Genomic DNA, 27,716 nt, shown 5'->3' on the forward strand with positions numbered 1-27,716 from the left:
CACAAAATGGTTTGTAGATCCAACAACCACACACGAGATCACCATCGTACTAAAACGCGAAGACTTTCATTCATCAAAACCGAAAATGAAACGCATAAGCCCGGGCGTCCGGGAAGACATTGTTTTAGAAACTGCTATAACAATAAATTCATAAATCCAAATAACAAAAATATGTTGAGAAGATGTTGTAAAATATAAAAAAAAATCTGCCATAGGTGAAACATTTCAGACCTGAACAAATAGATTTATCACATTGCAAGTAAGACGTGTACAACAAATTTGTGCAAAAACCTGAGGAAGTCCATCCTTATATAAATCAATATGTATTATACTATGTATTATACAATATGTATTGTACTAAGGGGAGGATAATAAAATAAGTGCCTTGATTGTTTCCCATGGCCATTCAATCCAACTACAATTAATTACCCACCAAATTAGCTTCCACAGTCCAATCCAAGACATCTTTATTTGTAAATCTTTGAGTCATCTGCTGTGTGTACTGTCCTCTACATGCTACTCCACTCAATTAATATTTGTCAAAGCAAGTCAAACAATTAATTGACAAGGCGAGACATAATTTCCTGCACGTGTTATACGGAATTTGTTGTTTGAATGAGAGGGTGGTTAACATTTCTGGGAGTAGCTAAAACACAAAACAGAATACTGAAAAAAAGAGGAAATGCTGGTGTGGGCATGAAACTATGGAACACTCTAAATAGGGAAATTCAACAATGTTAAAGCATCAATCACTTCAAGAATAAATATCCCAAAATACTTTGGAGAGTTATGGAGAAGAGTAGGTGCCAATATTTCATGAGCTGTAGTATACGTATTACAATAGTTTTGATGTTTGATGATAGTTATTACCTTTTGGTAAGATAAGCTTGTCATGTCTTTGTAACCTTGAATCAGTCCTGAGAAAATAATATTGACTATGTTCACAAGCATTTCCTTGCTTATGCCAAAATGGCATAAGCAAGATGATTCTATACATATCGATGTCGTTCTAACTGGAAAACTAACTGGTCTTGGATGTAATTTTATACTTTTTTTTGGGTCCACCCATACTATTTATTACCTTTTCTAAAGCACAGACTGTGGCAACACTTGCCTTTATACAACCTCAAATAAAATCCCAATTCAACCTCTATGCCATTATGTAGTTCCTTCAGTGTCTAAGCAAACACATATGAACAAATGGTGACCGCAGAGAAGGATTTTCATTATCTCAGTGCGTTGCATCATTCAGAACAATGCGATTCAACATTTAAAGTGGAAACAAAATAGAGAATAATAAAGATGTTTTTCGCTTTACTGAGTCGGTTGGATAAGAGAGTTGCGCTCAATGTGACTTTGTGTCAATCGAATAATAGCTCGAGGTGATGCATGGGACTATATTAAAAGACCATCTTTCGCATTAGTCAGAATAATATGGAGACGTGGAAGTTCAGCAGTCAATGACTTTTCGTGTTATTGCTGCTAGAAAGACGTCTGGACATCAATAGTGCACACTTCTGCCAAATGAGAGGCGTTATTCTACCTGGAGGTAACAATGTAATGTCTCTTCCTTCTCCAAGACCCCGACAAGTACATCAAAATAAGGCAGCAATTGTCGCGTCAGACAAAGATTGGCCCCACCCTTTTGCTGTGGCTTTTCAGGGTTGGCGTGTGAAAGGCTTTCTATCTTCTGTCTGTGTCACTTTTTCATTAGGGGATTGATTAAAATGTGAAATGGGGAAAAGTGATGGATGTATGAATAACTTTCCAAGTTGCTCCCATAGGCTTGGACAAGGACAGAATCAAGGACCCTTTGGTACTCACGCTTTCTTCCCAGCAAACCCAATCTGGATAATTAGAGTAGAGACCGTCAGGGAATTCAAGGGTATGGAAGCCACCATCAAAGCCACATGCACATTCACACACGTGATGCACCTTTTTTATACGCAAGCACACACACAATGTAGACAGGAAATGGAGTAAAAAAAATGGAGAGCAGATTGAGACCTTTTCACACTGCATCCAGCACAGCTGTGCTGTCGATCAAAGGATACATTTAGGGGTTATGTATCGTTGCAAAAGAGTGTGCGCTGTGTCACTATCCACTAATAGAATTGGTGGCGGTGTGACAACAAAAACAGAGTTTGTTGAAGTTGTACAGAAAAAAAAGGTGTTACATTTACTAAATTTAAATTTCATTTAGTAGTGAAGAGAAGCGAAGGAAAACTTTATTCTCAAACAATTAAATAATATAATATAATAAAAAAGAATATATATAAGTAAGTAAATATAAGTATCTTCTTTTCCTTTAGGTTAGTCCTTTGAAGGGGCCGCCACAGCGAATCAGTGTCCTCAATCTTCAGAAAAAAAGTATATGGATCCAAAAACATTTTCGAGTGGTAACTTGATTATAACATGTTTCTGTATCTCAATGATCTTATTGCAATCACATGGTGAAATGAAATTGAGTTAAATAATACTTTTTGGTCAGTGTACACTCCCTGTACACATGAAAAACCAAATACGATTAAGATAAGAAAACATTTTTTTGGCTGTCACAATGGAGAAATTTCCAATTCACAGTAGCAAAGTTATGAAAGGAAGAAGTGGAAGAACAAAATATGGGAGTTGCTGTAAAGGCAGCCACTCTTGCAGCGCCATCTTGAAGTCATAATAACAAAATAAGACAACACAACACACAAGACACACAGTCATTCAATCTTAACCACTTTCATGCATCCTCTTTGTCGTATGAAGCAGTTGTAGATGAAAGAGAACAGGATAAAAAATACTAAATAGAATTATGACAAAAAATGAAATCATCTTGATCCATATATCTTTGACAACATCCATAAACCTCCTCTTAGGTCTTCCTCTCGGTCTGCTGCCTAGCAGTTTTACGCTCAGCATCCTTCTCCCGATATAGTCACTCTCTCTCCTCTGGACATGTCCAAGCCATCTCAATCTGGGTTCTCTGACTTTCTCTCCAAAGCCTCTAATATGAGATGTCCCTCTGATGTATTCATTCCTGATCCTATCCAACCTGGTCACTCCTAAAGAAAACCTCAACATCTTCAGCTCTGCTACCTCCAGCTCTGCTTCCTGTCTTTTCTTCAGTGGCACTGTCTCCAGTCCAAACATCATGGGTGGTCTCACCACTGTTTTATACACCTTTCTTTTCATCCTAGCTGAAACCCTTCTATCACACATCACACCTGACGTTTTTCTCCAGCCGCTTCAGGCTGCCTGGACACTCTTCTTCACCTATTTTCCACCCTCTCCATTGCTCTGGACAGTTGAACCCAAGTACAGTAAAGTCTCGTTATATCGATATCGGATATATCGATAGTCCCGGTTATATCGATACTATTTCTATGCACGCACGGAGAAAATTACATGCAAACAGGGTCGGATATATCGATAGTCCCGGTTATATCAATATTTTTTCGGACTCCCTTGAATATCGATATAACGAGACTTTACTGTACTTATAATCCTCCACCTTCGTTATCACTTCATTTTTCGAGAAGGCTGACTAAAATATGTATCTGGAGCCATATGGTTTTATTTTGTGCATCCCCTTGACAAAATGAAATGGAATAAATTCATCACACCCCTTTGTTTTTTTCATTGTTGCAATATCACGGGTTCAAAGCAAAATAAGGCACAGAAATGCACAGTGATTCTCAATTGGATTGGATTTGCCTTTATTAGTCTTGCAGTTGTTATTCTTATTAGCATTGGAAAATATGTACTAGTTTGGTTAAAAATGGGAGAAATACATAACTCTACTTGCACTTTTAAGATTGAAAATATTAGCTCAAAATAAAATATGTCACAGGCACACATTTTTTACACTTACTCGTAATAAGCAAAGTGACAGCTTTACGTTGAAATCCGGAGGACTTCCTATTCTGTATCTGAACAATTGGTGTCAAATTACAGCCGGGTGCAAGTGGCATTGTCATCTTTGCATTTTTACCGACGGTGGCCACCACAAAAAAACAGATGCACTGTAAACAAGGCTGCGGTAGGCTTCATGTGCAAGCATTCCATTTGTTCCATGAACCTCTTTGGAAACTCATAAGAATTCTAGCAAGGGCTTGGGTTGTCTGCACATCTGGGCAGATGACGTGGCGATAAAAATCATATGGGCAACTAGTGTTTCATAGTTAAAAGACAACCAAGGATACCTGTCTGAAAGGAGGTTAGGAGGCGGGGGGAAAGGTGCAGAGCACTGGGTGCATCTGATATTGACCAGAAGTCTGACAAAGCGTGGCTGCTCCCTGCCAAATTGAAGCGCTGCAGCACTCCATTGCTATCTCTCATTAGCACACATGCTCTCTCACTGCGGGCCAACCTGCTAACCGTGTGCACGTACACACTCACTTATTGTAAATGCACTCTCTCCAAGCAGTGCAGCCTCTTGGCAAGTCAAAATGTTTCCAAGGGATGTTTTGGCCCCCTCTTAAGCGGGCTTGCATTGGATTCTGCTTGGCAAACTCCGCCTCAGTGAGGCTCCAGCTGTCATCTTGACAAATGAACCTTGGGAGAGCACGGAGGTATGCGTGTTTGTGCGATCATGCTTGGATATCTGCTGAGAATTCAAAGCAATGTATGTTTTTTGCCAAATCGAAAAACCGCTGGATCAGGCGCCTGACATGCACATTGCTGGTCTTCAAGCACTATACAGGTATATAGGACTGACACACTTTTCCAATACAAGAGGACATAAACTATAGCAAACCGGTTGCGATGAAATCACCTCACAAAAAGAAGCCCTGATGAACGGTAACATTGTCTCTCATGGAGCCATACGTCATTCACTTTTTATGAACAATGCGGGACGTAAAAGCTTTTATAGGCTGTTAACAGGAAACAATCTTTTTTTCTCCTAGAAATGAAAAGCAGATAAAAATGTAAAAAGCTTAAGGGACTATTTGCCAAATGCACAAGTTATAAAATACGGTCAACTTTTTATCTTGTGATAGACTGTTTATCGTCTCAGCTTTCATTTTGATACTCTGTCATGATTTCTTAACCATATAGGGCATAGGTGTCAAAGTCAAGGCCCGGGGGCCAAATCCGGCCCGCTACATCATTTTCTTCGGCCCGCAAATGCAAATCAAACTTGTGAAATTCCATGATACTTGCTCTATATTGGATTTGATTTGCCTTTATTAGTCTCACAGTGGAAACATTTATATTTCACAGCAGCAAAGTGATGAACGAAATGAAAGAAGAAAAACAAAATACACGAGCTGCTGGAAAGGCAGCCACTCTCGCGGCGCAGTCTTGAAGTCAAAAGAACCCAAAAAAACACAAAGACAACATGACAAAACAAAGACACAAAGAGTCATTCATTCTTCAGGACTTGCTGTACCTCTTTGTGATGACATGGAGCAGTTCTAAATGAAAGAGGAGAGGATCAAAGCGTCTTTCCACCAGTGGATCAGGGACATCATGTTGCAACGTGCACGTCGACTACAAGCTAAATGTTGAAAGCAAACACGCAGCTGTAGCATCCACTGACGAAAAGAGATTGACTCACATCTCCTGTCCCACATAAATCTGCTTCAATTCCAAGCCGCAACAGTTCCACAAACGCGTCGGCGCTCTGCGATAGTTCCCGATAATCTAAGACCGTGATCATAATAACACAATATTTTTAAAAATATGTCCCTTGCACACTACAACGATGCTTTTTTTTTAACTAACAGCACATTAAAATGATTGAATGTTTATTCACCAACATCATTTAAAAAATGCAGATTCTTTCAGATCAGCTTTTTATGTCATGGTCCTGACTAATTTACTTTCTGATCTTGTCACGTCGCTGCCATTGCTTTTCAGTGTGAAGTTAGTAATCATTCTCAAATGGGAGTTGAAGGTAGCGATTCATAACTGAGGCAGTGATTTGCAATTTATGCTGAAATATCAGAGACCCGTCGAACCTTTAAAGTAATGTACAAAACACGGTTTAAGACCTCTGTTTAGATATTTTATTGCTTCCCCTGTGGATGACACCCTCACCCCGATGGCTTCTCACTGCTACTCACCTCCCAGCAGGTCCCCTTTCTGAATATCTCTCCACTAGAGTTCAATGTACATTACTTTTTTCATGTCTTTTGAGGAATATACATTTTTGGCTGTCATTCCTTCTGCTGATCCGTGAAGTTGCTGAGGCCACTCACAGAGGGGAACCACATAGAGGCTGTTTGTTAAGCTGTTATTTATCTCCTTCATAAAGTCTTCTTCATCTCCTATTAAACAGCCCAGAACCGTTGCCCTTGACTCACACATAACTCTCATGTCTTTTGCTGAAAGATGATTTACTATTTAATTTCACACCGACTCAACCTAAGAGGGAGCTTGCCTTCTGCTGCCTGATGTCATATCAGAGGGGAATGTGTTTTTGGAGGGACTTCAGGGCAAAATATGCATGTTTGCGCATCATCTGGGTGCACAGGAACGAGTGGGTGGCAGATGAGGGTCTTTTTTGTGGTTCACTTTGACTTGCGCTAGAAGCTCAAGGCTTAGTTTTTATGCAATAAGCCTGTAGCAGGAAGAAAAGTACTCTCTGTGAACTAAAGTAAATCAAAGATAAAATTTCCCCATGTAATGTTTACAGATGCCGCAATTTTGAAAAAAAAAAAACCATCAGATTTTAAGCCACTGTGTCTACATATAGACTCTGTTAATTGCAAAATTACTTTCAGGAAGCGGATTCATTTTCATACAAATTTTTGTGTGATAGCATTTGGACCTGCTCAGTTATCAATTGTTTGACAAAACCCATCCATTTTTGGAGTTGATCCATTTGGGATGAAACAAACAGCCTGGTTGGAAAGTTTTTTGAAGCATACCCCCAAATAAATAAATAAATAAATACCAAACTGCAACATCAACCTCATAATGCTCTGTCTTTTTTTTCACTGCCTGTGCAAACCATTACATTGATGTTCCCCGAGTTAAGTCTGGCCCACCATCATGAGTAGAACAATAGTCAGACGTGCATTCTCAGCAACCAAAGCCGTTTCAATCTATCATCCTATCAATTTGCAAATTTCCCCATTGTGGGACGAAAAAAGGTTTTCTGATTCTGATTCTGATTACCACTCTGCACTTTATTGTTTTCCAAATTTGAAATTTATTGCCATAGCCCTTAACTCATGTTCTATACACTAAATTAAATGTATACACTAAATGAAGACCCCTCTGGTCAAAAAGGCTGAGTTAGCTATGATGAAATGTTTAATCAAAATCAACAAACTATATTATCTCATTGAAACTATTACGCTAGTCATTCTGACAGCATAAACGCTAGGCGTTTTAACAGTAACCAAAATGGTAGCTTTTCGTAGCGATTGCAAATACTCACGAGAAAATAATGATACACAGGCGTGTCAATCATAGGTCTGGGAACTCGCCAAACATTTTATTCCCCGCATGCTCTTAAAAAGGCTTGACATTTTCCGGGTATCACATGATCAGCTCGTTTCGCAGGTGACATCTACCAGTGAAATTTCTTCAATCATGTCTTTGCCTCACACACACATTGACACACGCACACTCAACAGAAACCCTTTTTGTCAATGATTGTTAATTGTTAAAAGAACGTATAATTCCAGAGGGTAAAAGCTCGAAACATGTTGAGTTAAAAAATACTGACTGGTCACCAGTCAGCCAGATGCAACACACGCACAAACACACGCTCATGCACACCCCCATGGAGATTTGAACCCAAAGCGCTGAACTGTAAGGTAGATCTGCCAAACGGTCCAATGAAATGACATTCACCAAAACTTAAATCAATACTAAGGTCATTCTCACATCTGTAGTCGATGAATAATTTACATGTCCAAAATACCTTCATGTGTCCAAGTGTACTCACCTCCTCTCTAATAGTGTCACGCTATTCAAAAAGATGGTCAAATTGCTTTCGTGGTCAAATGTTTCATTCATGAGCAGACACGTCAAACATGACAGAAAGATACACGTTTTTCCATCATGAAGACTCCATTAGCCAGTGTAACAATGTAAAGCACTCTCATCTTTCTGCACTGGTGTCTTTATGTCATCACAATTCATGGCTGGTTATCAACGTTGGTCTCAGAAAGACATTTTACAGTTGTTTTATTTATTTAGTTAAATTTAGCGTCATTGTGTGTATATTTCATTCATTAGTTGGATGCATGGCTTCTGTTCTATTTGATAATAATAATGCAGTTGTTATGCGGTTCCATTATTGGACCATGATGCTGTCTTCCGTGCAGTAAACCCATATTCAATTTCCAGTGAGGTCACCAACACCCCCCACCCTTCCTGGCAATAACTGCGAAGGGTTGGCCCAAATAAGTCATGTAAGTGACTTGCAGCGACAATATCGGATGGGAAACCTGTCCAAGAACTTGGTTTGATTCCTTTTTTTTTTATTGGTTCGTTTATTCAAAGTCTCAAAGCTGCTCTGCTGTCAACAGCAAATAGTTGCAATGATGTACTCAAATGCAAAACATCCTCGTGTATTTTAAACGGGTATTCCTGAAAGATTGCTGTAAGCTTGACTGCACAATCACCAATTGTTTTGCAAAATAACATTTGGGAGCAACTCCATTCAGCAAGAGAAGGAAAAAAAAGCTAAGTGAGTCGTTGAGTGGAGGCCATACTCTTAAAGGACAACCGACGTCTCCGGACAAGTTGTGTCCATAATTTGTAAAATGGCTTCAAATGACTTCTACTGAGCGTATTTTACAAAGATTCCACCACATATAGCTATATTTTACGTTTTAAGACTCTCACTGAATATTCAGGAAGTCTTGTTTTTGAGTTGGTGACGAGTCTGTACGTGACGTCACTGAAGGAACGCCCCTAACCGAAAAAAGACACATTGTAGCAGTCCTTCCATCACGTCAATGTATTTTGCTGTACTTGTTTGAGTTTGTTCCTCTTCAGAACTATTTGAATCATATTCATAACTAGATGTGTAAAAAGAAAGCATATTCTCCGAATCTGAAGCCATTGTTTTGATTCTTCAGCAATGCAAGACGTCTTGGCGTGACACAGCAAGTCCTGGGGGCGGGACTTTCTGAAAATGCCCAATTCGCAGCTCATTTTTTTGCAGATTTTGGACACTTTAAGTCATTTTTATTGGTGTTTTGCATTTGAATAAAAATATCATACTGCATGTTTTGGGTATTTTAGATGCTATAAAACGTTTTTCTGATGTCAGTTAGGAAACAAAAAAGTGACGTCAGTTGTCCTTTAAAACCAAACACTGACACATAGCAAAAACCTCACCTCATCATTTTTCTCACAAGAATCATTTCCTTGGGAACCATGAATGTTGGGCCTGTGCAAATCATCATGCTGATGATGGATGTGGAGATATCGTGTCTAGAACAACGTGCTGACATGCAGACATTGCTGGATCCAACACTGCCTAAATCCATCAACGTATCAATATTACCCTGTATATTTAGCCAAACGGTGGTTGTTTGAGCTGGAGAAAAAAACTCACATCAGGGGTTTAGAATGGATTCATAGAAAGTGAATACTCCTGGAGACTAAATCAAACAAAAAGTTTTAACCAGCCAATGTGTGGTATTGAGCAAAACAAATACAATGCTGACATGATTGTTTGAGTGCTACACCCAAGTGGACCAAAGTCTTTCACTTCTCATGCACTGTACAAAGACTTAGATAGCTCTGCAGAACACATTGTTACGGCAATGCCTTCACATTGGCAGGAAGTCTGCCAAAGGAGGCACATACTCGGGTAAAGTTGAGAACAGAATCTGTGAAATATGGCCAACGTTGTAAGAGTATATGCACACTATTTTCTTATCCATTTAATATACACTGAAACACACACACACACACACACACACACACACACACACACACACACTCGCAAACACACGCAAACACACGCAGACACGCAAATACACGCACACATGCGCACACACACACACACACACACACACACACACACACACACACACACACACACACACACGCACGCAACACACACACACACACACACACACACACACACACACACACACACACACATGCGCACACACACAATTACCAGGACAACGTAGCAAAATTATTATTTTATATTTTAAGTGGACAACCTGAGACACACCTACACTGAAAAAAATTGTCTAGAATGTTCTTAACTTTTTATAACAGAGTGGCTGTGCGAAATGTAATCATCAGGATTCAGAAATGTATCGGTACTTTAAAGCAGACTACAAACCTATTTGTAAGGAAAAAAAAACATATCTGGATCAACTTGAGTGCAGACGTGGTTTGTTATCGAGTGGAGTACTTTTGTTATTATGGGACCGGAAAAGACCCCACCACGGACTAGTGTTAAGCCGAAGAGGACACACAAGAAAATTACGGTCGAGCAGAAGAAGGAGATCATCGAAAAACACAAACAAGGTGTGCGTTTGTGTGACTGAGAGTCCCGGTACCAATATGCTAAGTCGACCATTGCTACTTGTGGCTAAGGGTCTTTCTGTGTTGTCTAAGCAACGGTCTCAGGCAATAGAAGAGGTTGAAAAACTTCTTTTGATTTGGATTAACAAAAAGCAGCTAGCAGGGGCCGTGTGAGTGAGGGTATTATCGCTGAGAAAGCACGTCAACTTCAGTCAGATATCATCAAGAGGCAACTACATCAACGACCATCACAAAGGTAAATAAAACGACTTTATTATACAGTACGGTTTTTGTGTTTAATTACAATTCAGTACCACATTTATTATACGTAAAATAAGGTATATTTTGTGTAGTTATAAGGTTATTTAGTAGAAAATTATGTTTTATGGGGACCTGGGAACAGATTATTCAAATTTAGGACTCAGAATGGGAATTAAATGTTCGGCAGACAAACTTTTCACCTTACATCGATGAGAAGGTTTCTTCAGCCGTCATCTGTACAATTTTGAAGGTTTGGGACGTTTCGCCTCCTATCCAAGAGGCTTCGTCAGCGAACTAAAGTCTGACTGGTCGTATCGGCCCTATTTATATATCCCTAATGTCCAGGCATGGCGGCGCCGGACACAGCTATGATAGGTCCCTACTCTCAGGTTTTCACCTTACACACACTTTCTGGGAACCAATTAAGTTTGTAAACTGAGGTATCACAGTATTAAGAGATGACGTCCATGAGAGTAATGGCCAGTGATGTGCGGGAAATAGGCAAAACCAAGAAAAACTACCTTGACCTAACATTTAATATTCTCTTGTTTTTCTTGCACTCACATTGCTTAACGGTGTGTCACAATCCTTGAATACAAATGCTTTCAATTCAGGTCAAAATTGAAATCCAAGATTACCGTGTTTTTACCATTCTGCAGATTGTCCAAGAGTGCACAAAAGACCCAAAGGGAAAGAAACATCTCTTTGGAAGAGAAAATAAAGAAAAGGTTCTAATTCCATTGTGAGACCTACATCTACTTTGGAATGTTTTCTTTCTTTGGGGTGTTTGATTTTCTTTTTTCTGGTGATGTCCAGACATAAACTCTTTTTTCGGAGTTTGGAAAATAAAACATATATTTTTTCAAGAACTAGAAAAGCTGGCAAATCACCACGTCAGAGAAAGGTTATGTCACGGTTTGCAAAGTGGTGATGGCAGTTGTGGATCCCAAAAAGCAGGCCGGAGGGAGCAGCAGGTTGTATTTGAGAAATTGCATTAAAATAAAGTCAACAGGAACAAAATCTAAAACGTTAAAATCATTTTAACAGAAAAATACAAAGTACCAAAAGAAAACCAAGTGTGAAAGTCCGCCAAGGTTAAACAAACACATGCACGGCATACAATGCATACAATTGAATACAAAAAATACACCAGCATTCAACAATGACACGACAGCGAATGATCGTGCCGGGAGTCCTTTTGAGTGTCACTGATTGGGAACGACCAGCACCTGCGAGACAGCAAGCAGGGCTGACAGCGCTACCCGTTGGTCGCCAATCCGAACGTGGCAGTCCGCCACTGATCGGGACGACCAGCACCTGTGCAGGTGCAGGCGGGGCCGACAGCGCCACCAGTTGGTCGCCAACCAGATCATGACAAGTTAGAACACAATAAAGCACTGGTTCGAACTAGGGAGCATTGACTGCGAAGTAGATTCAGAAAGGAAATTCCCCATTTATTCGTAAAACACAAATAACGCTACATGAAACACTTATGATAATTTCAGACTCCATTAGATGGCAGTCTTGGTTTAAAGATGCATAGGAAGTTTTAATTCCATTAGTCTTGATTTTTCAACTAAGTGCACCGTTGAGATAAGTCAACATGTCATTTGTTTCTTGAAGTTTCATTTTCCCAATACAATCTTTTATCATATTTCATATTATATCATATCATACCAAAAGACTGCATTGAACATCATGACAATATTCCCAAAATATTCTAACATCCATCAATTTTCTATCCCACTTGTTCTATTACAGACTGACATTGGATGAGAGGCAAGGCACACTCAGGTCTTCTTGGCAGTAAATCACTGAATAGTTGTACATTTGAGGACATTCAATTCCCTACACTAATAAAATGATTACAGACAAATGAAATTACATGTATCATTTATTTTCCTCCATAGAATAGCTTCTGACATAGTTCGCTGAATACTTTAGGCAGCAGTACTATTGTGTAAAAATCACGATTGAGTAGTAATTCATTCATGAAAAATCAATAGAATCACCACCAATTTGCTTTCAAAGCATGGATGCAGAGCGACTTTCATAAACTACAGCTACCCCATATTTCATGGCCATAGATAGATAATTAAACATGCAATTCAACAGACATTGTCATTTTATAAACACATTTTTTTTAATTCATTTGAAACTGAAATTATGAATGTATAGAGCCAACTCTAATGATACCTCCGTTACTACTCAATATCTCTAAAGTAATCTGACTCGCTTTTTCTTGTTCTGCCCCTTTTCTTAGACTTTGACTTTGTCTGTCTTTCAGGTGTTTTTGTTGTCGCTGTGTCTGCCTGCGAAGCTCAGCAGCCATTAATCACTGGTAAACACGAGCAGGGGACACCTTTGGGAGTGGAAAGTTCTCTCACTTCTGCTCAGAAAAAGCCCCCAAAAAATCTCAATGCACTCAGTGGATTGAGAAGTGGAAACTGGAGCACAGGTGCTACCACAAGCACAATAACATTTCTCAGAGTTTTCCCGGAGTCTGCATTGCTGGCCGAACAATTTCACATTAAAATGCTAGCCAGTGACAAAACCAATGCAATTTGTTTAATTTTTCATCTTTATGCTGAGCCTTTTAATTTGAAGGGCAATGGGTCAGCAGGTTGTCAATTCTTTGGCCAATCATTCAAACAACTTGCCGCTCTCTGTTAGTACTGGGTGAGTAAATAAATAAATGATACACAACTACAAGTTACTGAAACAGTATAATACTACACAGCAAGCAAGCTATGTCAAAAAGGAAAAAGGCTTTCAACATTCCCAAATAAAACACTATCCACAACTAACTATAAGCGCAACACTTAAACTAACAGGTTTAATAAAAAGTACACTCTTTCTACCAAATAGGCATATTCAGTTTGTTGTGACTCTTTTCCATTCAATTCTTCAGAGTAAATGTTGTATTTTTTTATTTTTTACTTTGCTGTTGGACGCTACCACAAAATGGAGGCCTGCGTGGTTAAGGTATTGCATCATGACATTGTGTCATGTCTTTCCAGCAATACGTCATCCAATCAAATTGGAGCTATTTATCTATTTATTATTTGCCTTCACACAGCGGCCTCTCTGGCTGGTTTAAATCATTATTCCTATTAAATAACCACATATCCAACGCAAGATCTCTGGGACGTAAAAATGATTTTTGGACTTAAAATTAGCTCATGACTTGAGGTATTTTATTTTTCATGGAAACTTGGTTTAACCCGAGGTCATTGGATGCTGGCATGAAGCTAACCAGTTAAGAAAGTTAAAAAAAAAACTGAGAGGGCTAAAGACCACCTAACAGTTGCAAATATTCTTGAAAGTCTGTCATTAAAGCACCGACTGTTTCATTTGAAATCCAGTGTGGCGGTTTTTAGAGTTAAAAACTGCATTTTCCGAGTCCCGAGAAATGAATAAATGATGAGATCAAGTTGCATGCTTAGCTCATTCACACAGTGTTATCATCGAGAAGCAAATGAGGAAACACACAATCATTTTTATATCCAAATTAGAATTGAAATGGGCACATCTCAGTCAATGTGAATCGTATATCGTGGAAAAATATCATTGGCACCGCCCTACCCACTTTCGAGGACTTGAACACTGCAAGAATCCAAACAAGGGCGTGGGAAATCCTACTGGACCCTCCGCACCCTGCCCACCACCTTTTCCAGCTACTCCCCTCAGGCAGGCGCTACTGATCCATGCGCACCAAATCCAGCAGACATTTAAACAGCTTCTTCCCACAAACCATTACCTCTTTAAACAGTAACCCAAAGAGAACTGCATATAATGCCTCTTTGCAATTTTTTATGATGTTACTCATTCAGCGTGTTCTACCGGAAACAAATTCCTCGTGTGTTCTACATACTTGGCAATAAAGATGATTCTGATTCTGATAAGACTTTAATACTTTGAGCGTTAATTAAGAAGATCAGCTACAACTAAATTACGTGTATTATTGCCAGACAAAATAACCATAACTCATCCACTGCCAGACGTGCAAAAATGTGTCCACTGCAGTGCCTGTTTTTTTTTTTTTCATTTTGACTCAAATTGCAGGACCCACAGAATATTGAGTTAATGACATAAACATCCAATACAGCGTTAGAAACATTAGACTCTCTTCTTTCATCAGAAAAAAAAAGTTTATGTCTAAAATAAATGAGTCTGGAGTAATATGAGGTGAAAGTGGGGTCGGCTGTACAAAAGGCAAATGCTGCTCCCTCGTGGAAGTGAAAAAAAATTGCCAGAGGTCTGACCAGCACTTTATCGGCACCCTCCGCATGAAAAATCAAAACCCGAACAAATTCGGGATTGGCACTCCACGTCCTGCTTTACAATTCCTGAATAAATTCGACAATGGTAGTGAATGAGTTAAGATGGGAAACAAATATTATATTGCAAGAGTATTTCTGTCAAACGTAATGTCCTGCAGTCCTTGTGTTTATTGATTGATTGAATTCAATATTCATTGGAAATTGTTGAATTGAAATAATTTCAACTCTGAAATATTTTTCATTGGAAATTGTTGAATTGAAATAATTTCAACTCTGAAATATTTTTCTCTTGAATTTAAAGGTAAATACGAAGAATAAATAAAAGTATTGAGAATCAAAAAGTAGACAACAGCGTTGTGAGTATACATTACTCATTTTGTGAAACATTCTTCATTTTGTGAACAATTACAAACAGATTGGGAGAAAATGAGAAAGTACAGGACAAGGAAAATTGAGTTTACATATGGTTTCCATGGCACAAACTCACTTGTCCCTGCACATTGTGACAGGCATATCGAAAGAACGCTCAAAATAAATGGCACAGTAAAAGTGAGTGCGAGGGATTTATACATGTACTCTTAGGGAATTCCAAAATTGTATTGTGACCTATTCTTGTGCAGATTGATGTAAACATTTATTCCCAGCTTTATTGGATTGGATTGGATTGGATTTGCCTTTATTAGTCTCACAGTGGAGAAATTTACATTTCACAGCAGCAAAGTCATGAAAGGAATTGGATTGGATTGGATTGGATTTGCCTTTATTAGTCTCACAGTGGAGAAATTTACATTTCACAGCAGCAAAGTGATGAAAGGAATGAAAGTAGAAAAACAAAATACATGAGCTGCTGGAAAGGCAGCCACTCTCGTGGCGCCGTCTTGAAGTCAAAAGAACAAAAAAAAAACTAAATAGCAAATAATATGACAGCATAGACGCAATATGACAGCAATATGACAAAACAAAGACACAGAGAGACATTCATTCTTCAGGACTTGCTGTACCCTCTTTGTGATGACATGAAGCAGTTCTAGATGAAAGAGGAGAGGATCAAAGCGTCTTTCCACCAGTGGATCAGGGACATCATGGTGGAATGTGCACGTCGACTACAAGCTAAATGTTGAAAGCAAACACGCAGCTGTAGCATACATTGACGAAAAGAGATTGTCTCACATCTCCTGTTCCACATAAATCTGCTTCAATTCCAAGCCGCAACAGTTCCACATACGCATCGGCGCACTGCGCTGACGCTCCTTTTTATTTCCTTGTTTTTCAAGCATCGATAATATTTTTTTTTGATATTGCCTACACCTTTAATGACTATCCAATGTATTCCTCCCATGCAAACGGCAAATCTTAAAATGCGTGATTTAGGGTTATAAACAAGCTATATTATGAAAACGGAAACATATAAGGCTTTGGATTAAAAACGTATGTGAGAGACAGATAGCATATAAATGGAAACTGAAGCTCAAAACGTGATGGCATGTTTTATGATATATAAAGGAATTAGCCATAATGGCCCTATGCTTTTGAAGGGAAGTCTGCCTGATTTACATAGTTGAGAATTTGAAGTTAAGAGGTCAAAACACGGCAAACGCATTGCAGCAGAAACAATCCTGCTGATTTCAGCAAGATATAATTTGGAAAATTCTGACAAGCCAGGGCAACAATTATAGCTGTGCTATGAATGGTGGTTGGGGTGGGGTGGTGGTGGGAATAATAACCTCTTACTGAGATTTGACACAATCTCAGCTCATTTTCAAGAATTTCAACACTACACGTGAAATCAATCATGCCCTGGAGCCACGTTAGGCACGAGAGTTTACAGACCAGTCAGTGGGGTCCTGACACCTGGCCTGACCAAAGTGCTGCTATAGCTGAAATATTGGTGAGCTCCTGAAACCATACCCGCCCAGCTAATGGCAACTTGGCCGAGGTTTGAAGAAGACGAGAAACGGCGGGAGGGAGACTGTCTGCATGTCACTCAGTGCCGCGCTGGATGACAGAATGGCCCATTAGGGAGGAGAGTGACTTCACAGGCCATTAGGGAAGGCAACACTGAGGGATGGCGGCGCTCCAGGTTGGCAGTGGAGAAGAGACGTAAAAAGATGCACAACTAGGTCTTCTAGTCATTTGCATCATAAATACAAGTGAGTGTCGTCTTAGTACAGACTTCTTGGTAGTTTCACAGGAAAACCAGATCAACATCGGCCTCAATTCTCAACAGGAGGACCAAAGCGGTGCAAATAAATGAAAAGTAAAGTGAAGTAAAATGATCCCAATATCATCCACTTCCCAGAGTTGTCTCCTTTTTGGGACCTCTCGCTTTCAGTCGGGCAATATGGCTGCCCTGCAGTTATCATGAAAGATCCATGCTCAACAGAGGAAACAAAATGCATTACTTTGATGTTCTTCTCACCAAGCCACCAGGCCCCAATGGACCTATTTAAACCACAGACTGGACAATGCTCAAATGAAAGCTGTGCTTTCCCATTTTTTTGTAGCTAGTCTCATAACACTGATGCACTTTGCATTTTCATACACCACTGAGTAATGGGGTAGATGCTTATACTAAAAAAAGAAAGTTTAACACACGCATTCCTTGATTGTTGTCTTTTGTGATTTTTTTTCTCAATCTACAGGGAGGGATAAGAACAAAAAATTCCTGCTGCTGTTCCCTAGTGACTAGATAAAACTCCTTTTAAAAAACATCATGCATAACTGTATTAAGAGACAAAAGAGATGAAGTGGGAGGATTTGTTGTGCAGACTGAGGGAACAGATAATGACAAAATATTTCACAAACTATTCCAAGAAAAGGCAAAGAGGGAGATAGGGATGAAACAGCTCTCTCTCAAAATGACATTTTTTGAAAGAATTCCACCACAAGCATGGAGATTGCTATGAAAGAGTCACATCTTGAACATCTGTATCTGAAACTCGAACCACGTAGCATATCTATCTATTGTATTTTTACTTTTGTTCATTTGCTCGCCGGCTCAGGCCTCTGAATTGCTTTACAAATTGTGAACATTTCTGATATATCACCTCAAAAAGTGCTAGCGCTGAGATATTGAGAATAATTATTGTAATGAATGTTGATTGGGTTTAATTGCTGAGTATATCATGTTGAAGTCATGGGCTAAAAAGAACACTCTGTAAAGCATTCTGAAAAGGCCGGATGAAGAAAACCATGAAAGCTTGCAAACACAGAATCCGTCACTGGTAGTATTTGATGCTACTTTGAAGTCTGCTCGATGTCTGGATGAACTTCTCTCATCAGAGCATTGAACAACCCCTTTTCACCATTCCTGGTCTTGCACACGTTGTGTATACTCTACACCCGAATCAGTAAAGGGGTCTAAAGATCGACCATGCATTGTCATTTCATGATGAATCACACTTACACTGACGAGCATCTGAGGGAACGGTCCTCGAGAATTTTCAGCAACATTGATTGGTGGAATCACCCAGTCTCGCTTTTGCCTTCGGAGACCCGTGGAGTTGTTCCGGCCGACCCCGGAGAACATGATGACAGGGTGTGGGGCTTGGAATTCTTCCTTCGTCTCTTTCCTTTCGTCAACCGCGCCCTCTTTGGTTGTGACCTTTTAACAAAACCAAAAATGTCAGTATTTATGATACAATCACAATAACATAATGTTAATTTTGGAAAAAGTCCCTTTCATTCCTGAAGGAACTTTGAATATCAGTGAACTCTTAGTTGTTCAGTTAGTGAAGTGGATCAAAGTGAGTTTATTTTTTCCTCATTGCCTTTGCTGTGTATTTCTTTTAACCTTATTCTCCAAATAGAGTGCATTAGTCCTTCGAAAGAAAGCAATATGCTGCTTTTTTTTTCAAATGCCCGCCCTCTTCCCAATGTTACAAAGTAGTTCTGTTCCCAAAAGTGACAACACTAGCTCTTGGGGAAGTGCAAAAAGTACATCTGTCAAAATAATAACTTGACAAAGTTATGTCGTGATGGAACCAAAGAAGCACAATGGTGTCTTCAGTGCATGACAGTACATCCTATTATACTTCTGGACCACCAGTACACCTCTTACGTTAGCACTAATTCACTTCCACTTTAATTAACTTTCATTCCTTTCATCACTTTGCTGCTGTGAAATGTAAATTTCTCCACTGTGAGACTAATAAAGGCAAATCCAATCCAATCCAATCCAATCCAATGTTGGAAACCTAGAAATATGAAGACAAAAATGAAGCGACACTCAGTGTTTTATAGATTGGATTGGATTGGATATGCCTTTATTAGTCTCACAGTGGAGAAATTTACTTTTCACAGCAGCAAAGTGATGAAAGGAATGAAAGTAGAAAAACAAAATACATGAGCTGCTGGAAAGGCAGCCACTCTCGTGGCGCCGTCTTGAAGTCAAAAGAACAAAAAAAAAAACTAAATAAATAATATGACAGCATAGAGACCTGAAGAAGATGTGTCCTAATTCATTTGAAAGTGCCTCATATTTCATCCGGATCATGAGATGAAGGCACCTAAATCAAGCTGGATACAGGCTTTCGGTGAACAGGTGTCCCCCAAACCCCCTTTATATGCAGACGCCCAGACTATAAATGTGACAGTTTAAACTTTAAATATTGCCATTCACTTTGGGAAAAAATGTTTAGGAAGAGAGAGAGGGGGAGAGAGCGAGAGCGCAAGAGAGAGAGAGAGAGAGAGAGAGAGAGAGAGAGAGAGAGAGAGAGAGAGAGAGAGAGAGAGAGAGAGAGAGAGAGAGAGTGAGAGAGAGAGAGAGAGAGAGAGAGAGAGAGAGAGGAGAGAGAGAGAGAGAGAGAGAGAGAGAGAGGGTTTTACAGCCTCTTTCATCAGGCTGTGACTTCATGGATGACATGGGCACCATAAAGCAAAAAATAAATAAAAACATGACGGGAACTATGATGTCTGCCCGTTATGCTTAGTGGTGGGTAGAAAACATCCATCCATCCATTTTCCGTACCGCTTATTCCTCATTAGGGTCGCGGGGGGTGCTGGAGCCTATCTCAGCTGTCTTCGGGCACGAGGCCTGAATTGGTTGCCAGTTAATCGCAGGGCACACAAAGACGTACAACAGTCACTCTCACACTCACACCTAGGGACAATTTGGAGTTGTCAATCTGCCTGCCCTGCATGTTTTTTGAGTGTGGGAGGAAACCGGAGGACCCAGAGAAAACCCACGCGGGGCCGGGCAGAACATGCAAACTCCACACAGGAAGGCCGAACCGGGATGCGAACCGGCGACCTCTGCACTGTGAAGCTGGTGTGCTAACCACTCGACTACCAGGCCGCACTTAGGAAGAAAACAAATGTCAGTTATTGATAATATGCTTGGAGAGCTTTGATTGTTAACCTCCAGGCTCGGGGATTCTGTGACGATATGCTCAAGCATATTGTCACTTTGTATTAGGTTATTGGTTTACGTCCTGAATGATGCAACACCTGTTCACGGGCTACATGGTTGAAGATGATCAGAATCAGAATCAGAAAACCTTTATTCGTCCCATAATGGGGAAATTTGCAGTCCACAGCAGCAATTTGAAAGGGGATGGGGTGGGGGGGGGGATACAAAATTGTATCAGATTACGAATGCCAGGCATGTGTTGTGCAACTATTTTATCAACATATCTCAGGGATATCGGCAAGGCAAAACAAACATGTCAAGAACACTGACACCGGCGTCATTATTCAGTGCATCACTTGTGCTCTCTCTTAATCACTCACCCCTGAGCTACCCCGAGCTTACACACTCTCCCTTACCCTTCTTTTGCAGCAATATTGTTTTTCTCCCTGACAGCTTGTTTCAAAAACAGGATTCCTGTAGCACTGCTCTATGTATGGATGGTAGTGCAATGATGTGTAAAAAAAAAAAAAAAAAACTCGTCGAGCTGTGCCAGGAGGGAACCAGTCAGTCTTTTTGCCTCAGACATTTGCCCCACTGACATTATGACATGTTAGAGAAGAGGAACGATTCATTTAAGATGCATTTGGCCTTGAATTGACTTTTATTTGCTGACTTCAGATCAAGTGCAGCAGCATATTTTAACAGGAAAGGCTCGCCTCTCATTTTATATTATTATTTTGAACAGTGTCTCTTTTTCAATTTTTATGACCAGACACCAGTCTTCTGTCATATCGTAAACATGTTTTACATCGACAGCTACAGATCATCAGCCCCATATTTTTTTTTGTGGGTGGGGGGGGGGGGGCTGATTCTAAGCATTGCATGGTGTGAATACGCACTTGCCATCTGGTGATGAACTTATAGAATGTAACAACCTCAGTTCAAAACACACACTATGATGTCTTCCGAGATGATCACGAGCAGAATGCATTTCCATTACTATATATTGTATTCAGCAGGACCAGGGAAGTACACAATGTATAGTGTATGAGTGTGTCTGTGTTTCTGTCAGAATAGCAGGATAATCTCTTGTTGTGAATTTGAAAGAAAAAATAATCAAAACCATCCATTTATATAGAAAAAAAGAAGTGGTTTAATGTTTCTCCTTCTTTGCTTTGGATTACTCACATGCAATATGTTGTCTTGAGATTCCCTTTGGAAGCGGTAATGTTTGAAAGTGGAAAAAAAGCAATTAAGCAAATGGAGCATACACAAAGTGCTTTCTCCTTGCCTCTGTATTTTTTCCCTTGCTTGGTCAAGGTCCCTCAGAGCTTTGTCTTGTATTTGACAGCAGAAAGAGCACTTTTCAGATGTACTTCATTTGAAAGACATTGTAGGGAAAAGCTTTTAGGATGGCTTTAAATGCTTCAAGCAAGCATATGGTCTGTATTAGTCCGGGCGGTGGGGGTGGGGGTTAAGGTGTGGTGTGCCTTGGATGGAGGTGATGTTTACTTTCGGGAGCATGTGATCTTTCCCTTTGAGAGACGTGTTGAAAAGCTAAGTGGGCATTCAATGATTCCAATAATATTTACAGGAAAAATTCGTCCATCAATCCATTTGCTGATCTGCTTATCCTCACGAGGTTCGCAGGACATGCTGGAGCCTCTGAAATCTGTTTTCAAGCAGTGCACACAGAGACGAACATTCATCCACACTCACAATCACATGCTTGGACATTTTGAGTGTTTCATCAGCCTGACATGTCTGTTTTGGAATGTGGGAGGAAACCGGAGAACCCGGACATAACCCACATAGGGATCGGCGAGAACATGCACAGAGGAAGGCAAGGGCTGGCAAAATCTTGATTACAAAAAAGAGGCAGGGATGGTGGGGGGTCAGGCTGCTATGTCAATTTCAATTTAAACACATTGAATTTTAATTTCATACTACAACAAGTCTCTGTTTATTATGAGGCATACATTCTAGAGCCACCCGGAATAGATGAAAGTCAGCAATATATCAGGACTATAATTGCTTTTCATTTTAGATTTCTTAGACGCTACATGGCAGAAACTTGGAGCCGTCAAAACACAGAATGGCTCACTCACAAACACATTTATGGATAGAGACGGCAAACAAAATATTTAGTGAGTTTCTTAATTTCTCACTATATGCAAGGACAAATTCTCCATAATCAGAATCAGAATCAGAATCATCTTTATTGCCAAGTATGTAGGACACACAAGGAATTTGTTTCCGGTAGAACACGCTGCACTAGTATCGTTGTCAAAAAAACTGCTAAGTGGCACTATACACTATACACTATATAAGCTAGACATTTAAAGAGCCATTTTCCAGGAGTCCCTTTCAAACAAGTACGTACATCAATTTAATTTCCTTTCAGTGATGGCAAAAATATAACCTTGCAACATCACTGCAACACTGTTTAAAAAAAATAGAAGCTTGTCAACCAAATACACACATGAAGATTATAAACATCTTGTCTAGTGTTTGGCAAGTGTGCTGAAGCATGCACTCAATTGTTTACTTTCAGGCTTTGCCAGCGGACCACAACCTGACCGACGCAAGCCAAACAAAATGCATTCTCTTTTCTTCAGGGGAATCAACGTTTGCCGGGCATGTAGCTTCACTCATTTTTCACCAGTGTTGTCAGAAAAGGTAAAGAATATACATGCACAGAAACAATATTTTTGAGGAATTTAGATATGGAGATACATTTATCAGTCATTATTTCTTTACTTAAATAAGTACTGCTCTCCATTCCTTCTTTTTACATAGGCAAAGTGATATGAGAAAGCTCATGAGAGAGATACTGAGAAAAAGAGTGGATAAAGAAACTCGAGATAAACAGATTTGTATTGCCACCATTAAACCAGGTAAACACCTGGTTTAATCTGTGTGACCTGATCATTTAAGTCAGGTGTGTTGCAACAGGGTGACTTGGAAAACATGCAGGATGGCGGCCCTGCATGACCCGAGTTTGACACCAATGGCATAAGGCTTGTGAGGTCTAATTGTCCATTACGGTACAATATTGATCAAATCTTGTTTGTCATACATACGCCCACTGATTAAAGAAACACATGCCTGCATAAGCATCGAGCAAAATGTCTTGTCAGTTCTGAAGTGGCAGCCTCACATTTTTGATATACGTGATAGAGGCGAATGTGTCAGTTCTTCACATGCAAACTTCTGATTATGGAGTGTGATCGAATTGAATCGATGACAATTGAATTGGACCTCCACTGATCAAAAGTGCAAATTGGTTGTGGAATACTACAGTTTCTCAAGTAGTTTGGAATACGTCAATCGATAGTATTAAACGAGTAAATTTAATGTTGATGTCTACAGAGTTGAGGTGATCTGTGAAGGATTGAATTTCTTGTTTTTTAATTATTACAAAAGTATCGTCCACATATCTAAACCAGTGTCTAGGTTTTGTCCCCGGGAAGGATGTGAGGGCCTGTTTCTCCATCTCTTCCATGTACAGATTAGCCACTATGGGTGAAACTGGTGAGCCCATAGCACAACCATGAATTTGTTTATAAAATTTCTCCCGAAATTGAAAATACGTAGTATTAAGGCAGATTTCCAATAATTTGCAGATGTGATATATATATATATATATATATATATATATATATATATATATATACCCGGTTATTACGGTAATCCGGTTATTACGGTGCTCCTTTTCATCCCCCGCCGGCCATTTTTGTTGTTTATATCGATATATCCGTCGCGCCATTGGTCAACTTGGTCACGTGTCTTGTTACGTGAGCCGCCATCGGTCGCGCCATTGGTCGACTTGGTCACATGAGCCGCCATCGGTCGCGCTATTGGTCGACTTGGCCGTGTGACTTTGTCACGTGACACGCCATCGGTCGCGCCATTGGTCAACTTGGTCACGTGTCTTGGTTACGTGTCACGCCATCAGTCGCGCCATTGGTCGACTTGGTCAGGTGACTTGGTTACGCGCCCAGCACCCGTGTAGCAGAGCCATTTTCATTTTCAGACGCTAGCTCGTGTGTAGCAGACGAGATTGAAGTGTTTGTGTTAAAAGGTAAAAATGGGAAGCAGAAGAAGATTGACTTTTTTAAATTGTATACATAATACAGTAAGATGTAAGCGTTGCAGTTTCCCTGTTGTGTTATGTACATGCCCACTGTACTGTATATGAATGCAATCGTTTTTTGCAACAATGTTTCTTGTTTTGTCTGCTGAAGCGCGATGATTTTGAAAATTATTAACATTCCATACTGTGTATTAAAGGAGAGCCGATGTCACTTTTTATTCAAATGCAAATAAAAATGACTTCACGCCAAGACGTCTTGCATTGCTTGTGAATCCAAACAATGGCTTCAGATTCGGATAATATGCTTTCTTGTTACACATCCAGTTATGAATATGTTTCAAATACACTGTAGTTCTGAAGATTAAAGCATACATGTTTACAATCATTAAAGAATTATATGTGCCATTTTGAGGCAACATTGGGGGAACATCTCACCCAAAAAAAAGGGAGCTAATGGCCAGCTCCGTTTCTTATATGGCGCTTGGCTGCCCTCTTTTGGCGGCTTTTGTTTAATGCAGTTCGGCGCAGGATCGGATATATCGATAGTCCCGGTTATATCGATATTTTTTTCGGACTCCCTTGATTATCGATATAACGAGACTTTACTGTATATATATATATATATATATATTTTAAATAAATATATAATATTTCTCTGAGCGAAATATGTTCATGAATACAGGGGCTTGGTGCAGAGTGAATTTCATCTGATTCAAATGTAATCGTCAACAGGTGAGCTTGCGGGGAAAACCAATTACAAGCACAACCAACTCAAAGCAAAAAAAAAAGAATATGTGGCATGTAACTGAGAATTGGCGAACAATTTGAAATCATTACGCACCTCCAGGCCCGCCCTTAAAAGAATATCTCACACTTGTTTGCTAAATCGAACAAAAGCTACAGAGTGTGGCATGGTTGCAGGCCCTGCAGCAATTGTACCTTCAACCTTAGCCACCTGGCGTGGGGCCCAGCTCTCCTCACCACTACTTCCCCAAAATTCTGCACGCTCTGATATCACCCAGGCCCTCGACATCTGGAAGTTATTCAACAGAGCATAACATACATATATTTTTCTGCTGCTTTCCACAACATAGCATGCTGCATATTGTGTGCGTGTTGGTTTTGAAGTGAATCGTGTGTGATCCACGACTCACTCGCTCACTTAACATTCTCCTCAGGAATGTTACATTAGTTGACTCGGAAGGAATGTTCACTTTCACTAATTGGCTGTTAGCCCGGCATGCTTCATTTTGTGTCTGTTGGAAAAGGAATTGACCTATTTTCTCCTTTTTAGGGCCAGAAAAAGAAATTTTACCACTTTTGATAATGTAGAATGACCTGTCAAATCCCTAATTCAAAGTTAATGACTTTGGGAAAATCCCACAAAACAAGCCAGAGCATTACTGCCCCCTCGCCACCCATTGTAGACGCAGTAAACAGAAAGTAATTGTAACAAATTGAAAAAACGTAAACTATACATGAACCTGACGGGCAACCATGACTGCTGAATCCTAAGCTATTTTTGACAAGAAGGGCCTTCCCACATGTGTTGCAGTATCTCCAGAACGACGTAGAAGTACATTTTTATTAATTCACTGTGTTCTTTTATATAGTTTTGAATGAATGAAAAATGTCTGTTCATAAAATTGTGAATGACTATAATTACGGTTTGTTCTTAGTACCAGTGGGTAATTTAAAAGCAATCCTAAATTGATGCCACAACACAGGATATATGTTTAGAGAAATCCGACAGTTAGAGCCATTGCGTCTGCCTCTCACTTATGCAACAAAAGCAACCAGTTAACAAATTAAGCAGTAAACAGATTTCATTATACCAGCCCCTTAGTTGCAATGGGGAGCTGCTGCTTTGGGGGCACTTGAAGCTTGGTGACGCTCTTTGCCTGTCCTCCGAAAACAGTTGATTAGAAGAGAACCTGTCAGGTGCTTGTGGGGTATCCAAGGGATCAGAGGATTTCCAATAACAGCTTATGGCTAAGGGCAATCATTCTCTCCCCTTGTGGCAGCACCATTCTATTACTTTTACCAAGTGCTACTCTACTTATTTATTTCGAGTCTCTGTGACTTGCTGAAGCCCTAAGGAGTTTTGACCTGATTTATGGCTTTTAACGTCACTGCTCGTAGGAATCTAATATGAAGACGACTCAACGGTTGATTATTTACTGAGCTGTGCATGTGTTATTTTAACTTACCTCATGCTCATTTTGTTGTCGGGCAGGGCGGTCTATGAGTGCCAGCTGGATCACAGTCTTCCAGAGGTGAGAATGTGGACCACTTGCTGTTAGTTTAAACTGGATTGGCTCAGGCAAGGAAGCTCCCTCTCTCCGAGCAAAGATGGACCCATCTGTGCGCACACTGAAGTTGGGATTGCTGCTCTTGAAAACCACCGCTTTGTTCCCCATGCAGTCATCAAAGTTTACTGTAGAAGAGAGGTGAAACATGAAGGATATGTATGCTTTATTTAATCAGCTGGTGAAAAATGACATGAATGCAGCCACATATCTTGGCCTGATGTTATCGCATTGTCAGATTTGTCTCAAAGCGATCTGCTTTGTGCTCACAAGGGTCGTGGCTGTCTTCGGGCAATAAGCAGGGGACACCTGAACCGATTGCAAGCCAATCGCGGTGGCTAAAATCCATCACTGATTATTTAGGTCAAGCTTTCACAGAAATAAGACCATGTAGAATTATTTCAGTGCCAATGCACATTCTCCTCCAAACAAGAGTTAGCATTGTAAAAACATGTCTGCTATGGGCAACCCAAAAATACACTGTATTTCATGGTACCAATATTTGTGCCTTACCTAACATGGATATACTGTACAGGGCCTTCCCTACTGAAGAAATAAATATACATTTACCACGTGGGTAGCATGTTTTCCTACATATTGAAACATTGAAAGTATGGTTTTAAAATATTCAGATATTGAATCATTTAGGCAGGAATTCCAAACTAAAAGGTCCCTGGGAATAAAAATAAAGAGAATGAATTAATGTTGCCTGACGCATCAAAGCATTCTTGCTCTCTGTGCACACTGTTGATTCAAAACAATGCTCAGATGCAGCAAATGCGCTTGAAATACAAAAGGAAAAAAGAATCATCCACCCACTCCTTCTTAGCTTTAATAGGATTTATATATTGTATGTTAAACTGCGGTCAATGCATACCACAACCGCCTTTCATTCCAATATCCTAACTGTGCAATCTGCAACGAAATCAGGACAGTTTAAGCACGGATGCGTCAGAAACATGTGCTCACAA

The 27,716-nt window shown here is 39.9% G+C and overlaps 1 protein-coding gene across 2 annotated transcripts in view; it reads right to left on the reverse strand.

Moving 5' to 3' along the window:
- LOC148903009 (cadherin-4-like) overlaps window positions 1-27,716 on the reverse strand; it is a 234,644-nt gene that overhangs the window by 50,456 nt on the left and 156,472 nt on the right. For both annotated transcript variants that reach the window (XM_088994762.1, XM_088994753.1), the window contains 2 exons: window positions 26,647-26,873; window positions 18,397-18,594 (listed from right to left, as the gene is read on the reverse strand). In XM_088994762.1, the coding sequence (XP_088850888.1) occupies window positions 18,397-18,594; window positions 26,647-26,873 (425 nt within the window). The remainder of the gene's footprint in view (window positions 1-18,396; window positions 18,595-26,646; window positions 26,874-27,716) is intronic.

This window comes from Hippocampus bargibanti, linkage group LG01, assembly GCF_051943395.1.
Source record: "Hippocampus bargibanti isolate YZ-2025 linkage group LG01, ASM5194339v1, whole genome shotgun sequence".
In the NCBI taxonomy this organism is placed as follows: domain Eukaryota; kingdom Metazoa; phylum Chordata; class Actinopteri; order Syngnathiformes; family Syngnathidae; genus Hippocampus; species Hippocampus bargibanti.